Source organism: Amphimedon queenslandica, unplaced genomic scaffold, assembly GCF_000090795.2.
Source record: "Amphimedon queenslandica unplaced genomic scaffold, v1.1 AMPQUscaffold_13509, whole genome shotgun sequence".
Taxonomy (NCBI): Eukaryota; Metazoa; Porifera; class Demospongiae; order Haplosclerida; family Niphatidae; genus Amphimedon; species Amphimedon queenslandica.
In genome coordinates, this window is record NW_003546255.1 from 32,438 (window position 1) to 47,437 (window position 15,000).

At 37.6% G+C, this 15,000-nt stretch overlaps 6 protein-coding genes across 8 annotated transcripts in view; 3 read left to right on the forward strand and 3 right to left on the reverse strand.

The window, feature by feature from the left end:
- The window catches only part of LOC100636141 (NAD-dependent protein deacetylase sirtuin-6-like), a 2,985-nt gene extending 652 nt beyond the window's left edge, over positions 1 to 2,333 (reverse strand). The window contains exons 1-10 of the mRNA XM_003383533.3: positions 2,161 to 2,333; positions 2,073 to 2,100; positions 1,942 to 1,983; positions 1,768 to 1,889; positions 1,375 to 1,447; positions 1,207 to 1,320; positions 1,049 to 1,126; positions 873 to 970; positions 523 to 783; positions 228 to 417 (exon numbers count right to left, since the gene is read on the reverse strand). Of these exons, the coding sequence (XP_003383581.1) occupies positions 228 to 417; positions 523 to 783; positions 873 to 970; positions 1,049 to 1,126; positions 1,207 to 1,320; positions 1,375 to 1,447; positions 1,768 to 1,889; positions 1,942 to 1,983; positions 2,073 to 2,100; positions 2,161 to 2,286 (1,132 nt within the window). The 5' untranslated portion in view covers positions 2,287 to 2,333. The remainder of the gene's footprint in view (positions 1 to 227; positions 418 to 522; positions 784 to 872; positions 971 to 1,048; positions 1,127 to 1,206; positions 1,321 to 1,374; positions 1,448 to 1,767; positions 1,890 to 1,941; positions 1,984 to 2,072; positions 2,101 to 2,160) is intronic.
- A 30-nt stretch (positions 2,334 to 2,363) lies between these two features.
- On the reverse strand, positions 2,364 to 3,125 carry LOC100636270 (DNA-directed RNA polymerases I and III subunit RPAC2-like). The gene is made up of 5 exons (XM_003383534.3): positions 3,016 to 3,125; positions 2,830 to 2,930; positions 2,712 to 2,788; positions 2,531 to 2,610; positions 2,364 to 2,478 (listed from the first exon to the last, which is right to left on the reverse strand). The coding sequence occupies exons 1-5, from the start codon at positions 3,043 to 3,045 to the stop codon at positions 2,443 to 2,445; spliced, it is 324 nt and encodes a 107-aa protein (XP_003383582.1). The 5' UTR covers positions 3,046 to 3,125; the 3' UTR covers positions 2,364 to 2,442.
- Positions 3,126 to 3,202: 77 nt separating this feature from the next.
- LOC105316480 (vesicle-associated membrane protein 7-like) lies at positions 3,203 to 4,973 on the forward strand. Its single transcript, XM_011411399.2, has 8 exons — positions 3,203 to 3,501; positions 3,555 to 3,612; positions 3,881 to 3,930; positions 3,980 to 4,067; positions 4,122 to 4,206; positions 4,271 to 4,353; positions 4,425 to 4,520; positions 4,645 to 4,973. The coding sequence occupies exons 1-8, from the start codon at positions 3,314 to 3,316 to the stop codon at positions 4,738 to 4,740; spliced, it is 744 nt and encodes a 247-aa protein (XP_011409701.1). The 5' UTR covers positions 3,203 to 3,313; the 3' UTR covers positions 4,741 to 4,973.
- LOC100636397 (ATP-dependent (S)-NAD(P)H-hydrate dehydratase-like) lies at positions 4,965 to 9,671 on the forward strand. Of its 2 annotated transcripts, XM_020007095.1 has the most exons (9): positions 4,965 to 5,180; positions 5,237 to 5,282; positions 6,083 to 6,171; positions 6,264 to 6,378; positions 6,439 to 6,489; positions 7,575 to 7,679; positions 7,728 to 7,848; positions 8,297 to 8,411; positions 9,361 to 9,671. In XM_020007095.1, the coding sequence occupies exons 1-9, from the start codon at positions 5,059 to 5,061 to the stop codon at positions 9,530 to 9,532; spliced, it is 936 nt and encodes a 311-aa protein (XP_019862654.1). In that variant the 5' UTR covers positions 4,965 to 5,058; the 3' UTR covers positions 9,533 to 9,671. The 2 variants fall into 2 exon arrangements, with proteins under 2 accessions (XP_019862654.1, XP_011409702.1); XM_011411400.2 differs by having other exon boundaries at positions 7,575 to 7,848.
- A 352-nt stretch (positions 9,672 to 10,023) lies between these two features.
- On the reverse strand, positions 10,024 to 11,226 carry LOC100633286 (uncharacterized). The gene is made up of 4 exons (XM_003383511.3): positions 11,133 to 11,226; positions 11,000 to 11,066; positions 10,838 to 10,895; positions 10,024 to 10,518 (listed from the first exon to the last, which is right to left on the reverse strand). The coding sequence occupies exons 1-4, from the start codon at positions 11,141 to 11,143 to the stop codon at positions 10,190 to 10,192; spliced, it is 465 nt and encodes a 154-aa protein (XP_003383559.1). The 5' UTR covers positions 11,144 to 11,226; the 3' UTR covers positions 10,024 to 10,189.
- Positions 11,227 to 11,346: 120 nt separating this feature from the next.
- LOC105316481 (protocadherin alpha-12-like) overlaps positions 11,347 to 15,000 on the forward strand; it is a 5,649-nt gene continuing 1,995 nt past the window's right edge. The window contains exons 1-2 of one of the 2 annotated variants that reach the window (XM_020007111.1): positions 11,347 to 11,444; positions 11,503 to 15,000. The exon at positions 11,503 to 15,000 is cut by the window's right edge and continues 468 nt beyond it. In XM_020007111.1, coding sequence (XP_019862670.1) covers positions 11,512 to 15,000 — 3,489 coding nt within the window. In that variant the 5' untranslated portion in view covers positions 11,347 to 11,444; positions 11,503 to 11,511. Of the gene's footprint in view, positions 11,449 to 11,502 lie in introns of both variants that reach the window. The other variant, XM_020007114.1, reaches the window with a different exon arrangement.

The following is a 15,000-nucleotide window of genomic DNA, read 5'->3' on the forward strand; positions in this document are numbered from 1 at the left end:
TGTGACTCTTCAATTCTACTCCGTGATAAAGCAGGGGGTATAGGCACAGTAGGACACTCTCCTCTAATTATTATCTACTCTTGTTGAATCCAATATGCAAATATGAATGGATTATTAAACTTCTCAATGGGTGGAGCTCAATTAATAAAACTTTGTATTAATTTGCACCACTTGTACTTAAATTAATTTGCAAAAACAAGCAAATCAAAATTTTTTTTAATTGCTACCTTTCATTCCTTTCTTTATCACGAGGTTCCTGGCTATGGAGGGCTCGCCATAATGGCCCTGGAAATGAAACGTGAGCTCAACTTTCATCTCTTCTCCAGACGGATCTGTCGGCTTCCATGGAAGCTTGATACCAAACGGCTCTCTAAGATGATGCGTACGTCCATGACCACCATTCTCAGTCATGTCAACCTACAGCAAACACAATAGTCTAACACTATTATGCATTTTAAAAATTATAGTAGTTTTTTTTACTAATTTTCAACTATTTTTAAACAAATTTCTTATTTGGCTTACACCAGTTAAAAAAGAGAATATATATCCAAAAGCGTCCTGTCCTTCAATGGCCACTTCCACTTCTCCTTTATCCTCGCAATGTGACGTGGTAATAAGGACTAGTCTCTTTAATCGAAACTCAGGTATGGGTAATCCAAGCTTCTTCATTACCATTGTCGACACTTCTTCACATTTAGCATGAATACAGAGTGTACCCATACTGTGCAATGCTGTTCTCTGCAGGTTGACTATAACTAGTTTCCTGCCACTTTCCGAGACGAGCTATAGGTGAGAATGAGGTCATATGACATCATGTGATATCATTAAAGTTTGTGTGTGCATATGGACATGTGTATGTATGGCTCTCTTACTCTTGGTATGTGAGCTGCAGGAGTGACTGTCAAACTTGACCCCATTGCTAGACAAAGGTCTGCTATCCCTCCTTCTTTAAAGGACTTGTTTAAATCAGCTAAAGGAGGAGAAAAATAGAGATGAATATATGGGGAAGGAGATTTGAAAGTGAAGTGGATTAAGCAAGATTGTTAACCTTCAGGTAAATTTTCCCCAAAATTAATGATGGTATCACAAAGAGGACCACGGCATTTACGATCATCGCACTTCCTGCCTGCAAATGTAAAATAATAATAATAATAATAATAATAATAATAATAATAATAATAATAATAATAATAATAAATCACTTACCAGTCTCATGAGCAAATATACCAAATGCTGTCCGAGTGGGGAAGTCCCTTAAATACTCTCGCCCACATTTCTGACACACCTCAAGGTTACTGTTGCCATGTAGCTCGGCCAATGCTAAAAGATCATGTGAGATACGTGTGACATGTCATGTAACATGTGGGCGTGTACCTGTTTTAGGTAAACCACTCCTCCTATGGAGGCCGTCAGTGTTTTGACTTACACAGAATTTCAGTATCCCTTCCTAAAATAAAATTCAATTAAGAATATAATTAATAATTTATGGTCATAATTATATCTTGCATGACTCTTATTTATTGTTATTTTATAAACAATGATTAGTTATAGTAGTCACAACACTGTAAAGTTTCCCCTGGAGAGATTACTTTAAAACAATGATGTCATCATCAGTAACTATTTTTAGTAACAATAAATGCATAGAAAAATAGCATAATCATGCCATTCACCTTGCTATTGACAAACTGAAATCAAATTAAAAACATACAAACGTATAACAAACACATTCTACACAAGACAACACATTCTCATCTCTCCTTCCCTTACTTCTTGCAGTTTAACAAACATCATATGGGTCGGTGTGGGAATTGCTTTGGTAGTGGACGTTGTACGATACTTGGCTCTATCTCTGGAGGCACCTTGAGCCCTCAGCTCCCAAGCACCAGGACCTGAAAGACGTCAAACCAGTTCAGCAATATTGAATATACTAATGGGTCTTACCAGTACTCAATTTAGTGTCCATTCCACTTCGGAAATCAGGTACTAAGAAAAAGCAAATTATTATTTATATAATTTTTTTTATGTCATGCAATGATACAAATGCATAGCATACTAACATTACACGGACTTACTTCCAGCCCCAGTGCTTATTCCAGCTCCCTACGCAACAAATTAGTATTATAATTAGATCTACGAGTCACACTGGTAATATACTCTTACTGTAAATGCAATCATGTGCTTGCTGTCCTTTATCCACTGGACTAGCATATCAACTTTCTCCTCCAGGACGTCTGGAGGATCAAAATACTCTCTCTTTTCTTCATCGCTGCGAGCAGTGTGGGCCATCTTAGGCTGACAATGGGACTCACTGAACTGGAAGAAATTTGTTTACTAGACATTTTTATTAATAATTGTACAAAACGTCATTATGAGCTCATCCAGATAATATACTGCCCACTCAATTTTAATAAAATCAATAATAATAATCTGAATTGTTTTTCTTTAAGTCTCATCTGCTTTGAATTGTTGTACTGATGCCTATAAAATGCTAATAATAAATCTGATGTCATTGAAGAATCGCTTGACCCACCTCGTAGGTCTTGTGAATGTGTTGGAAGAGTTCTCTTAAATCTTCCAGGCCTCTCCTTAAAACTTCAGTTGCAGAAATCCCTGACAATAAAATTAAATTAATGTAATCATGCACAACTGAACAAACGAAAGTAAACCTAATATTATTAATAATTTCTATCATTTTAAATACTTCTAAATACCAGTCGTTTGTATTCTAAGATTTATTTTTCTCTCTGATGGATGAGGTGTACTATATCCACAGAAACTGACGTCAGGACTGCAAAAAAGGAAACAACTTTTGGCAAAACCAATAGCTACTTTTTAATGAGTATCCAGCGGAGGGCGTTCCCAAGGGTGTGGTCTTCATCTTGGAGCACAAATGTCATGCAAGTGACATCATCAGGATCTTCCAAAGGCAGCTAAAAACAAAATGGCGTATATAAAAAGTGTTTGAGTATATATCTAAGGTCTGAGGAGCTTATAAGACTGGAAAAAACAACTTACTATATGGAGTCTAAGTTTATCTTCCTCCATGTGGATTTTTATAACTGCCTAGTTATAAATTTTTCATACCACGTGATTACACGTGGGAGTTCCTACTCCGGATATTATCAGGCCTCGTAGGGCACACCCAAAATCCGGATACTTATTGTATACTTTCGCATACTCTCCCATGACCAGCAGAGTTAGCAGACATTGGAGGGAGAATTTAAGTCCATGAGTTAATTATAGTCTCTTTCTTCTTCGTCTGGTCTCTCTTTTAGCGCTCAGCCATTCTACAAGGCCAAGAGTTCCGGGATTAATGGCCTCCTACGGGACACTGGGGTCAATTCAAAGCCCTGGCATCATATACTCCTCCATATCAAGAGGATCCACAATACTAGCTCTCCATGCTAGCTGTGATGGTAACTTTGCTGAAGTAGTTCCTCAAATACTATCAGTCATTTCTCGTGGAGACCTCACCAGCAGACTCACTTACACCAGTGGAGAGTAAGCTGGACTCTCTTGAAACCACACCCACTTATTAACACCTTTCTCTCTAGTTACATGTTTCATTATGTCTCGGAGGAAGGAATTATTTTTCTCTGCATTACAGGAGACGTACGTGTGTGTATGTGTATGTATATGTACAGTATGAAATATTTGCTAATAATTATTTTTACTTAGATGTTATTATTTAATTTAAGTACATATAACTCCAGGTGGTTTTTGTTGTTCAATAATGAGCAAATAACAGTTTGTATTTTATAGCCAAAACACCAAATTATTATGCGTTTTCCTTTGTCCACAATAAATGCGAGAGAGAGATAAATAATACCACGTAGTAGATAATGAATTAACGTCTGTCTTTAATTTCTTCATTTTACAGGATTTTGAGCGCTCAAGAGCTTTTATGTTTTTAGAGCATGTCAAATCAGAGTAGGTGTATTCGTTAGTAACATTATAACATAATGCTATGTACATCTAGCTTCTTTGATACTTATGGGGACAATTTCTCACAGTTAACTCCATACAGTTTAAATGCATCTTTAAAAGGAGAGCTATCTCGAAAAATGGTATTTTATACTCTGGTAGTAATAATTATTTTTATTATATTATTTTTGTTTTAGCAACAATATTCTGAAGACTCGTATTTTATTCCTAACGGAGACCAGACTATGATCAGACTAGACACAATAAGAGTTAAAGCATTTGGTACGTATCTCATTAAACCTCCCCCTAGTCATGTGATAGTCACGTGACGTCTTGTCCATTATAGAGAGCATCAGTGAGAGTGGTATAGAACTAGAGAGACTTGAACTCCTAGAATCTTCAGATAATTACAGTTTAAGAAGTTTTGAGGTATATTTTTTAATTTTTATTTTATTTTATTTTATTTAAAAAAAAATTTTTAATTTAATTTTTTTCTTTAGCAACAAATAGTCGAAGGACGCAATTTTTGCAAAGAATGCTGTCGCAAATATTATCGTAATTGGCTGGTTATCTGTATCTTTGTTTTTGTCTTAGTAGTAAGTCTTAAACATACTTGTACATAATATAGGTTTGCCCTTTAATGTTTGTTACATTCTATTAGTATTAATTTTTACTTATTTTTTTAGTGTGCATTTTATAACCTTATTCTATTTTTCTTAGATTATACTGACAGCAATTATTGTCATTATTGTTGTTACAGATGAAGACATTGATCACCCAACCAGTTCTACAGCATTACGCAACTCATTACCATGAAATTTCCACTATTTTTTCATCTTCACATTTGCATGTTTGTTTTTGACACTTTTATCAAGCTGATTATTATTATTATTATTTTATTTTTGTGTTTTTACTATCTCCATTATACATATTGTAATTATATTATATTATATATATATATATGTGAATGACTTTTTGGTTGTATATAATGTATCACTCTATCTTCTCTTTATTGATAATTTCTTCATAAAAAGTGCCACAAAAAGAAATGAATGTCCACCATTTTGAGGGTTAAATAATAACCCTCTGGCCCCACGTGCAAGCACGTGGGCAATCAATCGCATTGGATAGAAAATGGTTTCAGTCCTCAGCCAAGAACTGATTTTCCAAGCAGTCAAATCTTTAGCTCCTCCTCTTTCTTACGAGGGGCACAAGGGACAGTCTGGACGGATAGGACTCATCGGCGGATCTAAAGAGTTTGTTTCTAATTAATGCGCACCTCTGACTCTCTCTTTAATTTATATAATTTTAGATACACAGGTGCCCCTTATTTTGCTGCTATTACAGCACTGAGAATTGTAAGCAAATTAATTTAATTTTTAATGGATTTTTTAGTGTGTATATATATTAACTTTTAATGCTTGAAATAATGCCCCCTTAAAACTACTGTATCGTAACGAATTTGTCCAAAAATTTGCTACTAATAATGGCCATAACTCAAAAAATGTAAGCTGGAATCAGCTCAAACTTTTTACACAGCATAAAGACATCAATATGTATAAGAAAATATAATAAAAATTGGGGGTGATTTTGGAGCCATTTTTTGGAAAAAACCATGGGCTATAGTACAGGGATTTTTTCAGAAATTGGCCTATTTTTAAAAATGGACATAACTCAAAAAATTTAAGTCAGAATCGGCTCAAACTTTCTACATAGCGTAAGTACATCAATATGTATCAGAAAATTTAATAAAAATTGGGGGTGATTTTGGAGCCATTTTTTGGAAAAAACCATGGGCTATAGTACAGGGATTTTTTCAGAAATTGGCCAATTTTTAAAAATGGCCATAATTTGAAAAATTGAAGTAGGAATCGGCTCAAACTTTCTACATAGCATAAGGACATCATTATGTATAAGAGAATGTAATAAAATTTGGGGGTCATTTCGGAGCCATTTTTTGGAAAAAACCATGTGCTATAGTACAGGGTATTTTTCAAAAATTAACCCATTTTTAAAAATGGCCATAGCTTGCAAAATTGAAGTCGGAATTGGCTCAAACTTTCTACATAGAATAATGGCATCAATGTGTATCAGAAAATGAACTTCAAAATTATTAAATTATAATGATTTGTTAATTTTTAACCCTTATAACTTTTAGGGCGCCGATCTAGCTCATGTTTTCTGTCCTCCTGAGGCAGCCCCTGTAATCAAGTCGTACAGTCCAGAACTAATTGTACATCCTTTACTGTAAGTATTGTAATATAAAGAATAATTAATATATAATAATAATAATAATAATAATAATAATAATAAATAATTATTATTATTATTCTTACTAGGACTGAAGACACACCACTCTCTGTTGAAAGTATATCCCCATGGTTGCCACGGTTGCACTCAATAGTGATTGGTCCCGGTTTAGGGAGGGATAACGCAATACTGAGAACTGTTAAAGTGAGAGAGAGAGAAGTCTTGAAATCGAAAGAGTTGTTTTATATTATTTTTATGATACAGGAGTTGCTCAAATTAGCTAAAGAACAAGAAAAGAACATAATCATAGATGCAGTTAGTATATAAAATGGAGAGATTCTAAGCAACTTTAAATATTCCTTTAAAAATCCAAATTTTGATCAGAACCAGCTCAAATATTTTACACAGCATACGAACATGTATAAACATCAGACAAAATTTACAAAATTATCTCCTAGCTATTTTTGATAAATTACCATGCACTATAGTATAGGGTTTTTCCATGTCCTTGAACTTGGTCTAACTGATTAGTGTATGAGCTATACATGTCTTTGAATGTATCAATCTGCTGGTCTACCTTGAAACTAAAAGAAGCCTTACATTACAATAGTTAATGATGCTATATCCTAAATATGTGATCTACATGTAGTACCACCTGCCTGAATTACTTGAAAAAAATCACTGCCTTGTTTAGAGGTGTTCATCCATGAAATTTGTGGTCTTTCTGAATTGCCCTATTTAAAAGAGACCACAAAATTAGTCTCACTCACAGCCAGCACAATTGCTAGTAACTTTATAATCACTAGTAAGACTATACTTTTAAAGATGATCCTTAAATACTTTATGTATGTACATGTGCATGTACATATACATGTACATGTACATATACATGTATATGTACATGTACATGTATGTGCTAATGACCAGTGATCTCATAGTTCATGTTAAATGATATCCTTGCTAAACTGCATGGACGTGTATGGGCGACGTTTTGGAATGCTATAACCCATAAATCACTCTTTATGTATTCTAATGTGCATAGAAGCGTTACGTGTACAAATACATGTACATGTACCTGTTATAGATCAACAGCACAGGAGTGCCAATAGCATATTACACATACACAAATACCTTTAGGTATTATCTACTCTTGATATTACACAATGGCTTTAAAATCAACCTTAATCAATCTTGAATTTTAAAATTATTTTAGCATGTGTGACATTATGCTATTGTTTCGTGAGACTAATCTGTATTCTTCACTACTTGTTTGCACACAGAAAGTTCATTGTACGGGCTATATAAGGATTACCCTCATTTGCCACGCCTAGATACTGTACAACTCCTGTCCCGTGCAAACCACATTATTTTATAATTAAATTATTTTTGATTCATTTTAGGACGGCCTTTATCTGATCACGAATGACCCTCAACCTATTAAAGGATACCCTAATTGTATTTTAACTCCAAATAAAATCGAGTTTGATCGACTTTATCATAAAGTGGTACGTATTCGATCTTATTTTTGTATTATTGGTACATTCCAATTTCAGTTCTCCTCCCCACCATCTGGTTCTCAGTATCAGACAGAAACAATGGATTTAGCTCGTGCTTTGGGCGGAGTCACGATAGTCCGTAAAGGTTTACATGACGTGATCAGTAATGGACAACAAGGTGAGTGCCTGATTTGAGTGGGTGGATATGAAAAGAGAGAAAAGGAGAGTGGGGGAGAGACAGATTATTGATTGATCCAGTGTGTGTGTGTTAATGTCTTTCATTTTTCTGATGTGGCTAATCTCTATCAGTGAGTAGCTCATACTAGAGTGATGTTAGTGTGTAGGAAGACATACAAATTTTGATTGACTTAGTCTTTGTTCTGTCTCTTCATAAACCTTTCTTCTTTCTCCCACTCTCATCTGCTCTTTAATTCTCTCTTACTCTCACACACTCTCTCTCTCACACACACTCTGGGGAAGAGAGGAGAGAGAGAGTGAGTGAGAGAGAGAGTGTGTGTGAGAGAGAGAGAGAGTGTGAAAGAGAGAGTGTGAGAGAAAGAGAGAGAGTGTGTGTGAGAGAGAGAGTCTCTCTCTCTCACTCACTCTCTCTCTTCTCTCTTCCTCAGTCCTGTCATGTGAAGAGGAAGGGAGTCCATGTAGAAAAGGCGGTCAAGGTGATCTGCTCTCAGGATGTCTGGGAGTGTGTTCCTATTGGGCACAATTGGCTAAAGAGCATAATCGGTACAGAATACATGTACATGTACATATACATACATTACATGCATGTACATAGATTCATATATACATGTACATGCATGCATGTATCTTACTAGTAGTATACATTTCATGTTCATGTATATCATGTTTCTGGTTCACTGATAGTCTAGCATCAGTAATTGAATAATATTATACAATATCAGTGTATCAGACGTGTCATGGCTACAGTGCCTACATTCAGTGTTATTAATTATATCATTGTAGTCTGTGTGTCTTGTATTTCTTGCCCCCAGCGAGAAATTCTATGCAGCTACTGATAATAATTTTAAAATTATATCATTGTAGTCTGTGTGTCTTGTATTTCTTGCCCCCGGGGAGAAATTTTATGCAGCTACTGATAATATTTTAAAATTATATCATTGTAGTCTGTGTGTCTTGTATTTCTTGCCCCCCAGGGAGAAATTCTATGCAGCTACTGATAATATTTTTAAAGCCTGAAATACATGCACATGGGAAATATGTACGATTGTAGATTTAATTTGTAAATGTGAGTTCCTTTGTAATTTGTTACATGTGTATATAATGTTCCTTGTTATTGGTTTTATACTAGCATTGGAATGTAATGCATTCTTCTGATCCTCATTAATAATGTATTAGTACATGATATCCCTATTTTATGATGTATATGTAATAATAATTTGTAGTGTCTTGTGTGGTAAAGGATAAAGGTAGATTTTTATAAATACCGTCTATCTGGAAATTTTTTACCGTGATTTAAATTTTACTGGATTAGAATTTCGCAGAAAAAAAAAAATTAGATCACTCATATAACTAGATGCCAACATTCAGTAATACATATGACACAGTCTTTTTAGTAAAAATTAAATGACAGCACAATTTTAAAACACAAAAATTTTCTACCACACTAATTTCCTGATCCATGGTAAGTTATCACAGTTTGTTCCATTGCTAGATTGACTCTTAAAGAGACTGAATTGCCACTTACTCTGCTAGCCTCTTATACCAGCTGTTTGATTGTTAAAAAGTGCGCCAGACTCACTTTTAAGAGGCTAGGAAGGTCTCTCCTGGCTTGTGACATGGTTGATAATGTTGGAGGAGTATCATGTGAACTTTTTGATCAGTAGAACCATAACACTTGTCTCTTCCTTTGTTTATCTCTCTCTCTCATTCTCCCTCTCTCCCTTTCCCTCTCTTTAATTGAATGTACTAATTTGATTATACCTTATAATTATGGTCTCCTCTGAATCCCAAAGGACATCTTAACATTGAGAATCTGACATTGTACATACATACGTGTACATGCACCCAATCCACTACTACATACAAGTACATGCATGTGTACTGTACATACATTGTACAGTTGTACTCACCTGTTGCAATGCATAACTCTTGCATGCATGCTTTTGCCATGATATAAATTACTATAGATGGAGATCAAAACAACTTTGTGTGGTTACCAGGCCTGTCCTAGTTTGAACTGCTAACAATGCCAATGAAAACATGTTGAAATTCTATTGTATGTATGGGGATGACCCTTAGAGGCAAATTAATAAATGATTCTTAAAATGTTGCATAGCAATAATAGGCAGTGTTATTTTACTTACATAGCGAGCAATTTCAAAATAATCTGCTAGTATTTTAACATAACAATAAGACACATTTTACATGCACTAATATTGCATAGTCTACATAATACTTATATCAGCTCTGTATATAGTGATAAGTATGCATAATGTTGATATTGGGAGAATTAAAGTTCATGTGCACATTATAGTCTTCTTTTATAGTCGTGGTACACCCATTCCAAGGAAGGTTCCTTTGCATCCCATGGTAACCCTTGCTTTTGGATTACCGCTTGGTTTGCTCTCGTCAACCCAGTACTTGAAGCCCCTCTTAGCTCTGTCTTGACTCGTTATTGCAGAGGAGACCCTGTGGGGGCGCTGGCTTGTTCCAGGCCCTGGGGTACTGAGGTGGTGGGAGAGGGTGAGTGGGGGGAGCTCGGTGTTCATTTCGGCGTTGAGTTGAGAGCTACCCATACCACGAGAGACCAGCCCAGCTCTGTTGAACTGAGTAATGTCAAGACTGTATCTCCTTGTCCTTAAAGTAGGAACTATTGGAGCGAAAATATGACGACAATAATAATTATTGTAATAGCTAATATTGTTGCTTATGTAATTGCAGGTTTGTAGCCAGCCCCACCTCCTTAGGGGAGGAGTCTGACTGCAACGAACCAATTTAGGTAAAACTGCAAATAGTGCTAGCTTGTAGATACATTGATCTGTTAATTGTGCAATCGTGATAATTAGGCTATTGTAAAGCAGAAGAGGAGCCATTGTATAAAGAGTGAGAGAGAGAGAGAGAGTATGTTTTAAATTTAGGATGCACCGTTTTGTAGGATATACTGTACTTCTAGTTACCAATATACTTACCTTCTGGGGCACAGAGAACTATTACATTGCCAGTTGGTAGCTGTGTTCGACGGAACGTCTGAAAAGATAATAATAATATCAAAGTATTGAGCTTTTCTTTCTTTCTCTCTCTCTCTCTTTTAATGCACTATAATATAGATGCAGTTTATATTGGACAAGTACCTTTATCTTTGTTTTACTCCAGTGATCGGTTGGATAAGGTAGACTGTGTCTTGAGTATTGTGCATACCTACAGAAAATTTGTAAACAAAAGGATTAAGGATATGTTTGATACTGAGGCTACAGTTGGGCTCACCCTGTTGCCATCTTGCTTGCTCTGCAGCTCAACAGTGCTGGAGGTCTTGCTTTGGAATGCTGGGAATGTCGTTAAGTGTGTGAGGCGGGGAATGACCATAAAACTTTATTCATGAGAGGATTTTTGTGTGTGTTCAAATGTGACGTCAGTTCATTCATAGGGGAAGACTGTGAGCTCGCTTTACTTCATCTCTTCTCCAATCTGTCTGCCTCTTTCTTCTCTTTTTCCTGTTTTTCCTGATTCCCTCTCGCTTCTTTTGGAAAGGGCAATCTTGTTGTTTGATGAAATAGAATAAGAGGAGCAGAGAGAGAGAGAGGTAAGCCCGGACTGTTTTTAAACAACACGATGTTGTATTTCTTTTTCATCCGGTAGGCAAACCATGCTGCTTTATCTGTCCCTTCTGATTTTATCTATACTCTGCATCAGCTGTCCTGCTTCTGGCTGTCTTCCATCTGCAAGCTGTTCCTCAGGCTCCTGTAACAACCTTCCTGCTTCTACCTGTTGCCTCAGAGTACAAGAGAACACTCCGCTGGGAACAGTCATTGGAAATGCTAGCGAGATAAATGATCCAAAATTAGCGAGCCTCACTCGCCCAGTCACTTTTACAGTTCAGCCAGGAAACAAAATCAACGTCTCTTCAAATGGTACCATAACTGTCAGCGCTCCACTGGACAGAGAGAACTCGAGCTGCTTTGATGTGACACTTACAGCCGAGGGTAGACCTGGTGAGTCAATCCTTACCCCTCGAGTTGCTGTACAACTCCTTGATGAGAATGACAACTCTCCTGTATTCACTGGAGTACCTAGTGGAGTCTTGAACATTTCTGAGCAAGAAACCAATGGCCCTGAAACAAAATTTTACTGTTCCCATAGTCTTATTGCGTCTGATCCAGATGAAGGACCCAATGGCACTATAGCCGATTACACGGTTCTCTCTCCACCCAATACATTTAGTGTATCACTTGATTCTGATCGTGTCTGTTTGAACAGTTTGAAAGCCCTTGATCGCGAAACTAGCACGACCATCACAATCATCCTGTTAGCTGTAGACAATGGTACAGTAGTCCAACGAAATGGGAGTCTAACAATAATATTAACACTCTTAGACATCAATGACAACAGCCCTGTATTTATTAATACCCCAGTCAACAATACTCTAATGGTCCTTGAGACAGCACCCATCAATACAACCTTATTTAACTATACAGTGAATGATGCAGACGATGACTCAAATGCTAAGATATTCTTTCATTTGCAGTCCTCTAGCCAAGTACCTTTTGACATTCACAATAATGGGAGTCTATATGTGAATGGGGAACTCGATGCTGATACAAATAACTGTAATAATCCAGTCACGTACACTTTCAACATTATTATAACAAATACTGATAGTGTTAATGATCCAGTGAAAGCAACTTCACCATTGACCATCACAATTGATAGTGTTGTTGAGAATCCTCCTGATATGTCCTTTGGCAGCAGTTATGGCACTGAGTTAGTGGAAGGTCTTAGCACCTCAAGCTGGAGCCAGGTTTATACAGTTCAAAATGAAGAATGCAATACAAATTACACTGCTCAGATAACTGCTGGGTCTCAATATGTTCAAATTCATAGACTTGGAATAGGTACAGGGTGGATTTTCTTCTTAGGGCCAAAGGCAGTTATTCTAGACAGAGAAGAGACCCCTGTTATTGATGTACTTATGCTATTTACAGCTAACGGACTTCCAAAGCCCTTAAGCACCACAGTACCATTCAATGTGACGCTACTAGACATCAATGACAATCCACCGTCTCTGAGTCGCACAACTTTCTCTGTTGAGGAGAACGCTGTATTGGGGTATCCAATTGATAATCTACCACCTTACTTTGAAGACCCAGATAATGGGACGAACAGTACTTATGGACGAGTGATTCAGCTAACAGGACAGCAGTGGATATTGGTACGAGATGATGACGTAGCCGGAGCTATTGAAGTATATGGTGAACTGGATTACGAGTCATTAGGTGATGAGATAATGGTTAATATAACGCTATATGATGCTGGTACCCCTCCTCTAAACTCTAACATCACATTGATTATTAATTTGATTGATGTTAACGACAACGTTCCGGTTTTTGTCGGGATATCCAATGGAAGTGTTTTCGATATTTCTGAAAACGAACCCTCAGGTACTCGAATTGCTCTCATTCAAGCGACAGATAGAGACTCTGGACTAAATAGCAACCTCACATATTCATTATTTAATTCCACTCTATTCGTCATTGATCCTCTTACGGGTCAACTTGACTCCGCCGTTTCTTTTGATCGAGAAGAGACCAGTGAGTACATGATTGATGTATGGGTAACAGACGGGGGAACGCCACCTTTGAGCACTTTTGTGTCCGTAAAAATAAATATTGATGACTTGAATGACAACCCGCCGAGTTTTGAAAACGAGACTTACCAGTTTCACACTCAAACTGATCAACCTGTGGGAGCCATTGTGGGCATGGTTAAGGCAGAAGACCTGGACTCTGGTGAGAATGCAGCTGTTCGTTATAGACTGATCAATCGCGCTCTTTATTTCAACATCAACTCGAAAGGTGGAATTTTCATCTCTGAAACTCTACCACAAGAGGACGGTCATGTATACAATATTACTGTAGAAGCTTACAATCCTGATAAAAGGATGAATTCAACTGCTGAGGTGCAAATTATTATCAGTTTTATTCCATCTGCTACTCCTACAACATCATCCAATTCCAATGAAGTATTGATGTACATTGCTTACGGTGCACCTGCATTATTCTTTGCTCTTTTATTTGCTATCTTTACCACTGCCTGTTTGATATGCTGCATTCGCTGCTATAGGCATCGTAGCCGGGACCTTTATAAGTTCAACGACCCTCCGGCTCCCTCACCGCCAAAGAAATCCAGCCTCAGGGCTGTACCCACTGCTGGGTCGAGATATGAGGACTCGAGTGCCTTTTATAGGAAGACCTCAGCTGCTAGTACCAATGGTGCTCCGCCTAAAAGTCCAACGGTCAATTTCAGTGATAAATCTCAAGTGCATTATTACTCGACTGAGGAGACGATGCTCTCAGATGTCACTGACGGTATAGGTAGGATTGGTTTGAATCACCCTCCAGCTGTCGTTGAGGAGATTGAGTTATCAGAGCCTCCACTCTCTCCTGATCATTGTACGCCTACTAAAGCTACTCCACCTGCTGAAACGGAGACTAGTTTGACTGCCAGAGGCGTCATAAGCTCGTCAACTTCGACTGTCGTTGGTCCCAACTCTCTCTCCGACGACCTCTCCCTCTCTCCCGGGAGCACCAACACTGCTCAAGATCTGTCTCATATTTATAATAAGCACTCGAAAGGCCCACCTGTGCTAAGAGAGGACTTGCTTAAAAAACACGACAGAGAGTATGCAGGGTCCTCGTTTCCTCAAGCAATTGTTGATGAAGGTTCTCTAAGTGATGGAGAGTCTACGTCTGATATGGTCAACCATGCTCCTCCTTCAAGAAACATGCCACGCCCTCCTTATCACTTAATGGGCGGGGCTAATGGTAGCCTACGATATCCTCCTCCTCCGCTGAGAAGTGAAGAGCCAGTACTAACTACAGGAATGAGCTCGGAATTTATATCGCACCCGGTCAAACCGTCGCACTCCCTCCCTCCCCCTCCTCCCCACTCTCTCCCTCACTCTCTCCCTCACTCCTCACGCACACACAGTAACTCTGTAATGTACTACTCGCACGGAGGAAGCCACGCCCACAATGGACATCCTCCGAGAAACATGTACGAGAATACGTACCCGTACAAAACCCACCAACAGAATCACATGAATGGGTCCCTCCTTCGCTGCTCCTCCTCTACCTCC

Excerpts from the sequence above, each read along its gene's own strand:
- LOC100633286 (XM_003383511.3), bottom strand. Across the intron at positions 10,896-10,999 it reads GGAGTAAAACAAAGATAAAG|ACGTTCCGTCGAACACAGCT; the intron begins GTACTTGTCCAA and ends TTATCTTTTCAG. Across the intron at positions 10,519-10,837 it reads AGTTCTCTGTGCCCCAGAAG|TTCCTACTTTAAGGACAAGG; the intron begins GTAAGTATATTG and ends TCGCTCCAATAG.
- LOC100636397 (XM_011411400.2), top strand. The coding sequence starts at position 5,059 with ATGGTTTCAGTCCTCAGCCAAGAACTGATTTTCCAAGCAGTCAAATCT. Across the intron at positions 6,172-6,263 it reads CTAATTGTACATCCTTTACT|GACTGAAGACACACCACTCT; the intron begins GTAAGTATTGTA and ends TATTCTTACTAG. Across the intron at positions 7,849-8,296 it reads GATCAGTAATGGACAACAAG|TCCTGTCATGTGAAGAGGAA; the intron begins GTGAGTGCCTGA and ends TCTCTTCCTCAG.
- LOC105316480 (XM_011411399.2), top strand. The coding sequence starts at position 3,314 with ATGGCCTCCTACGGGACACTGGGGTCAATTCAAAGCCCTGGCATCATA. Across the intron at positions 3,502-3,554 it reads CTCACTTACACCAGTGGAGA|TTACATGTTTCATTATGTCT; the intron begins GTAAGCTGGACT and ends CTTTCTCTCTAG. Across the intron at positions 4,521-4,644 it reads TCTTTGTTTTTGTCTTAGTA|ATTATACTGACAGCAATTAT; the intron begins GTAAGTCTTAAA and ends TATTTTTCTTAG.
- LOC100636270 (XM_003383534.3), bottom strand. The coding sequence starts at position 3,045 with ATGGAGGAAGATAAACTTAGACTCCATATA. Across the intron at positions 2,611-2,711 it reads TCTTAGAATACAAACGACTG|GGATTTCTGCAACTGAAGTT; the intron begins GTATTTAGAAGT and ends TTTTATTGTCAG. Across the intron at positions 2,479-2,530 it reads ACATTCACAAGACCTACGAG|GCATCAGTACAACAATTCAA; the intron begins GTGGGTCAAGCG and ends AGCATTTTATAG.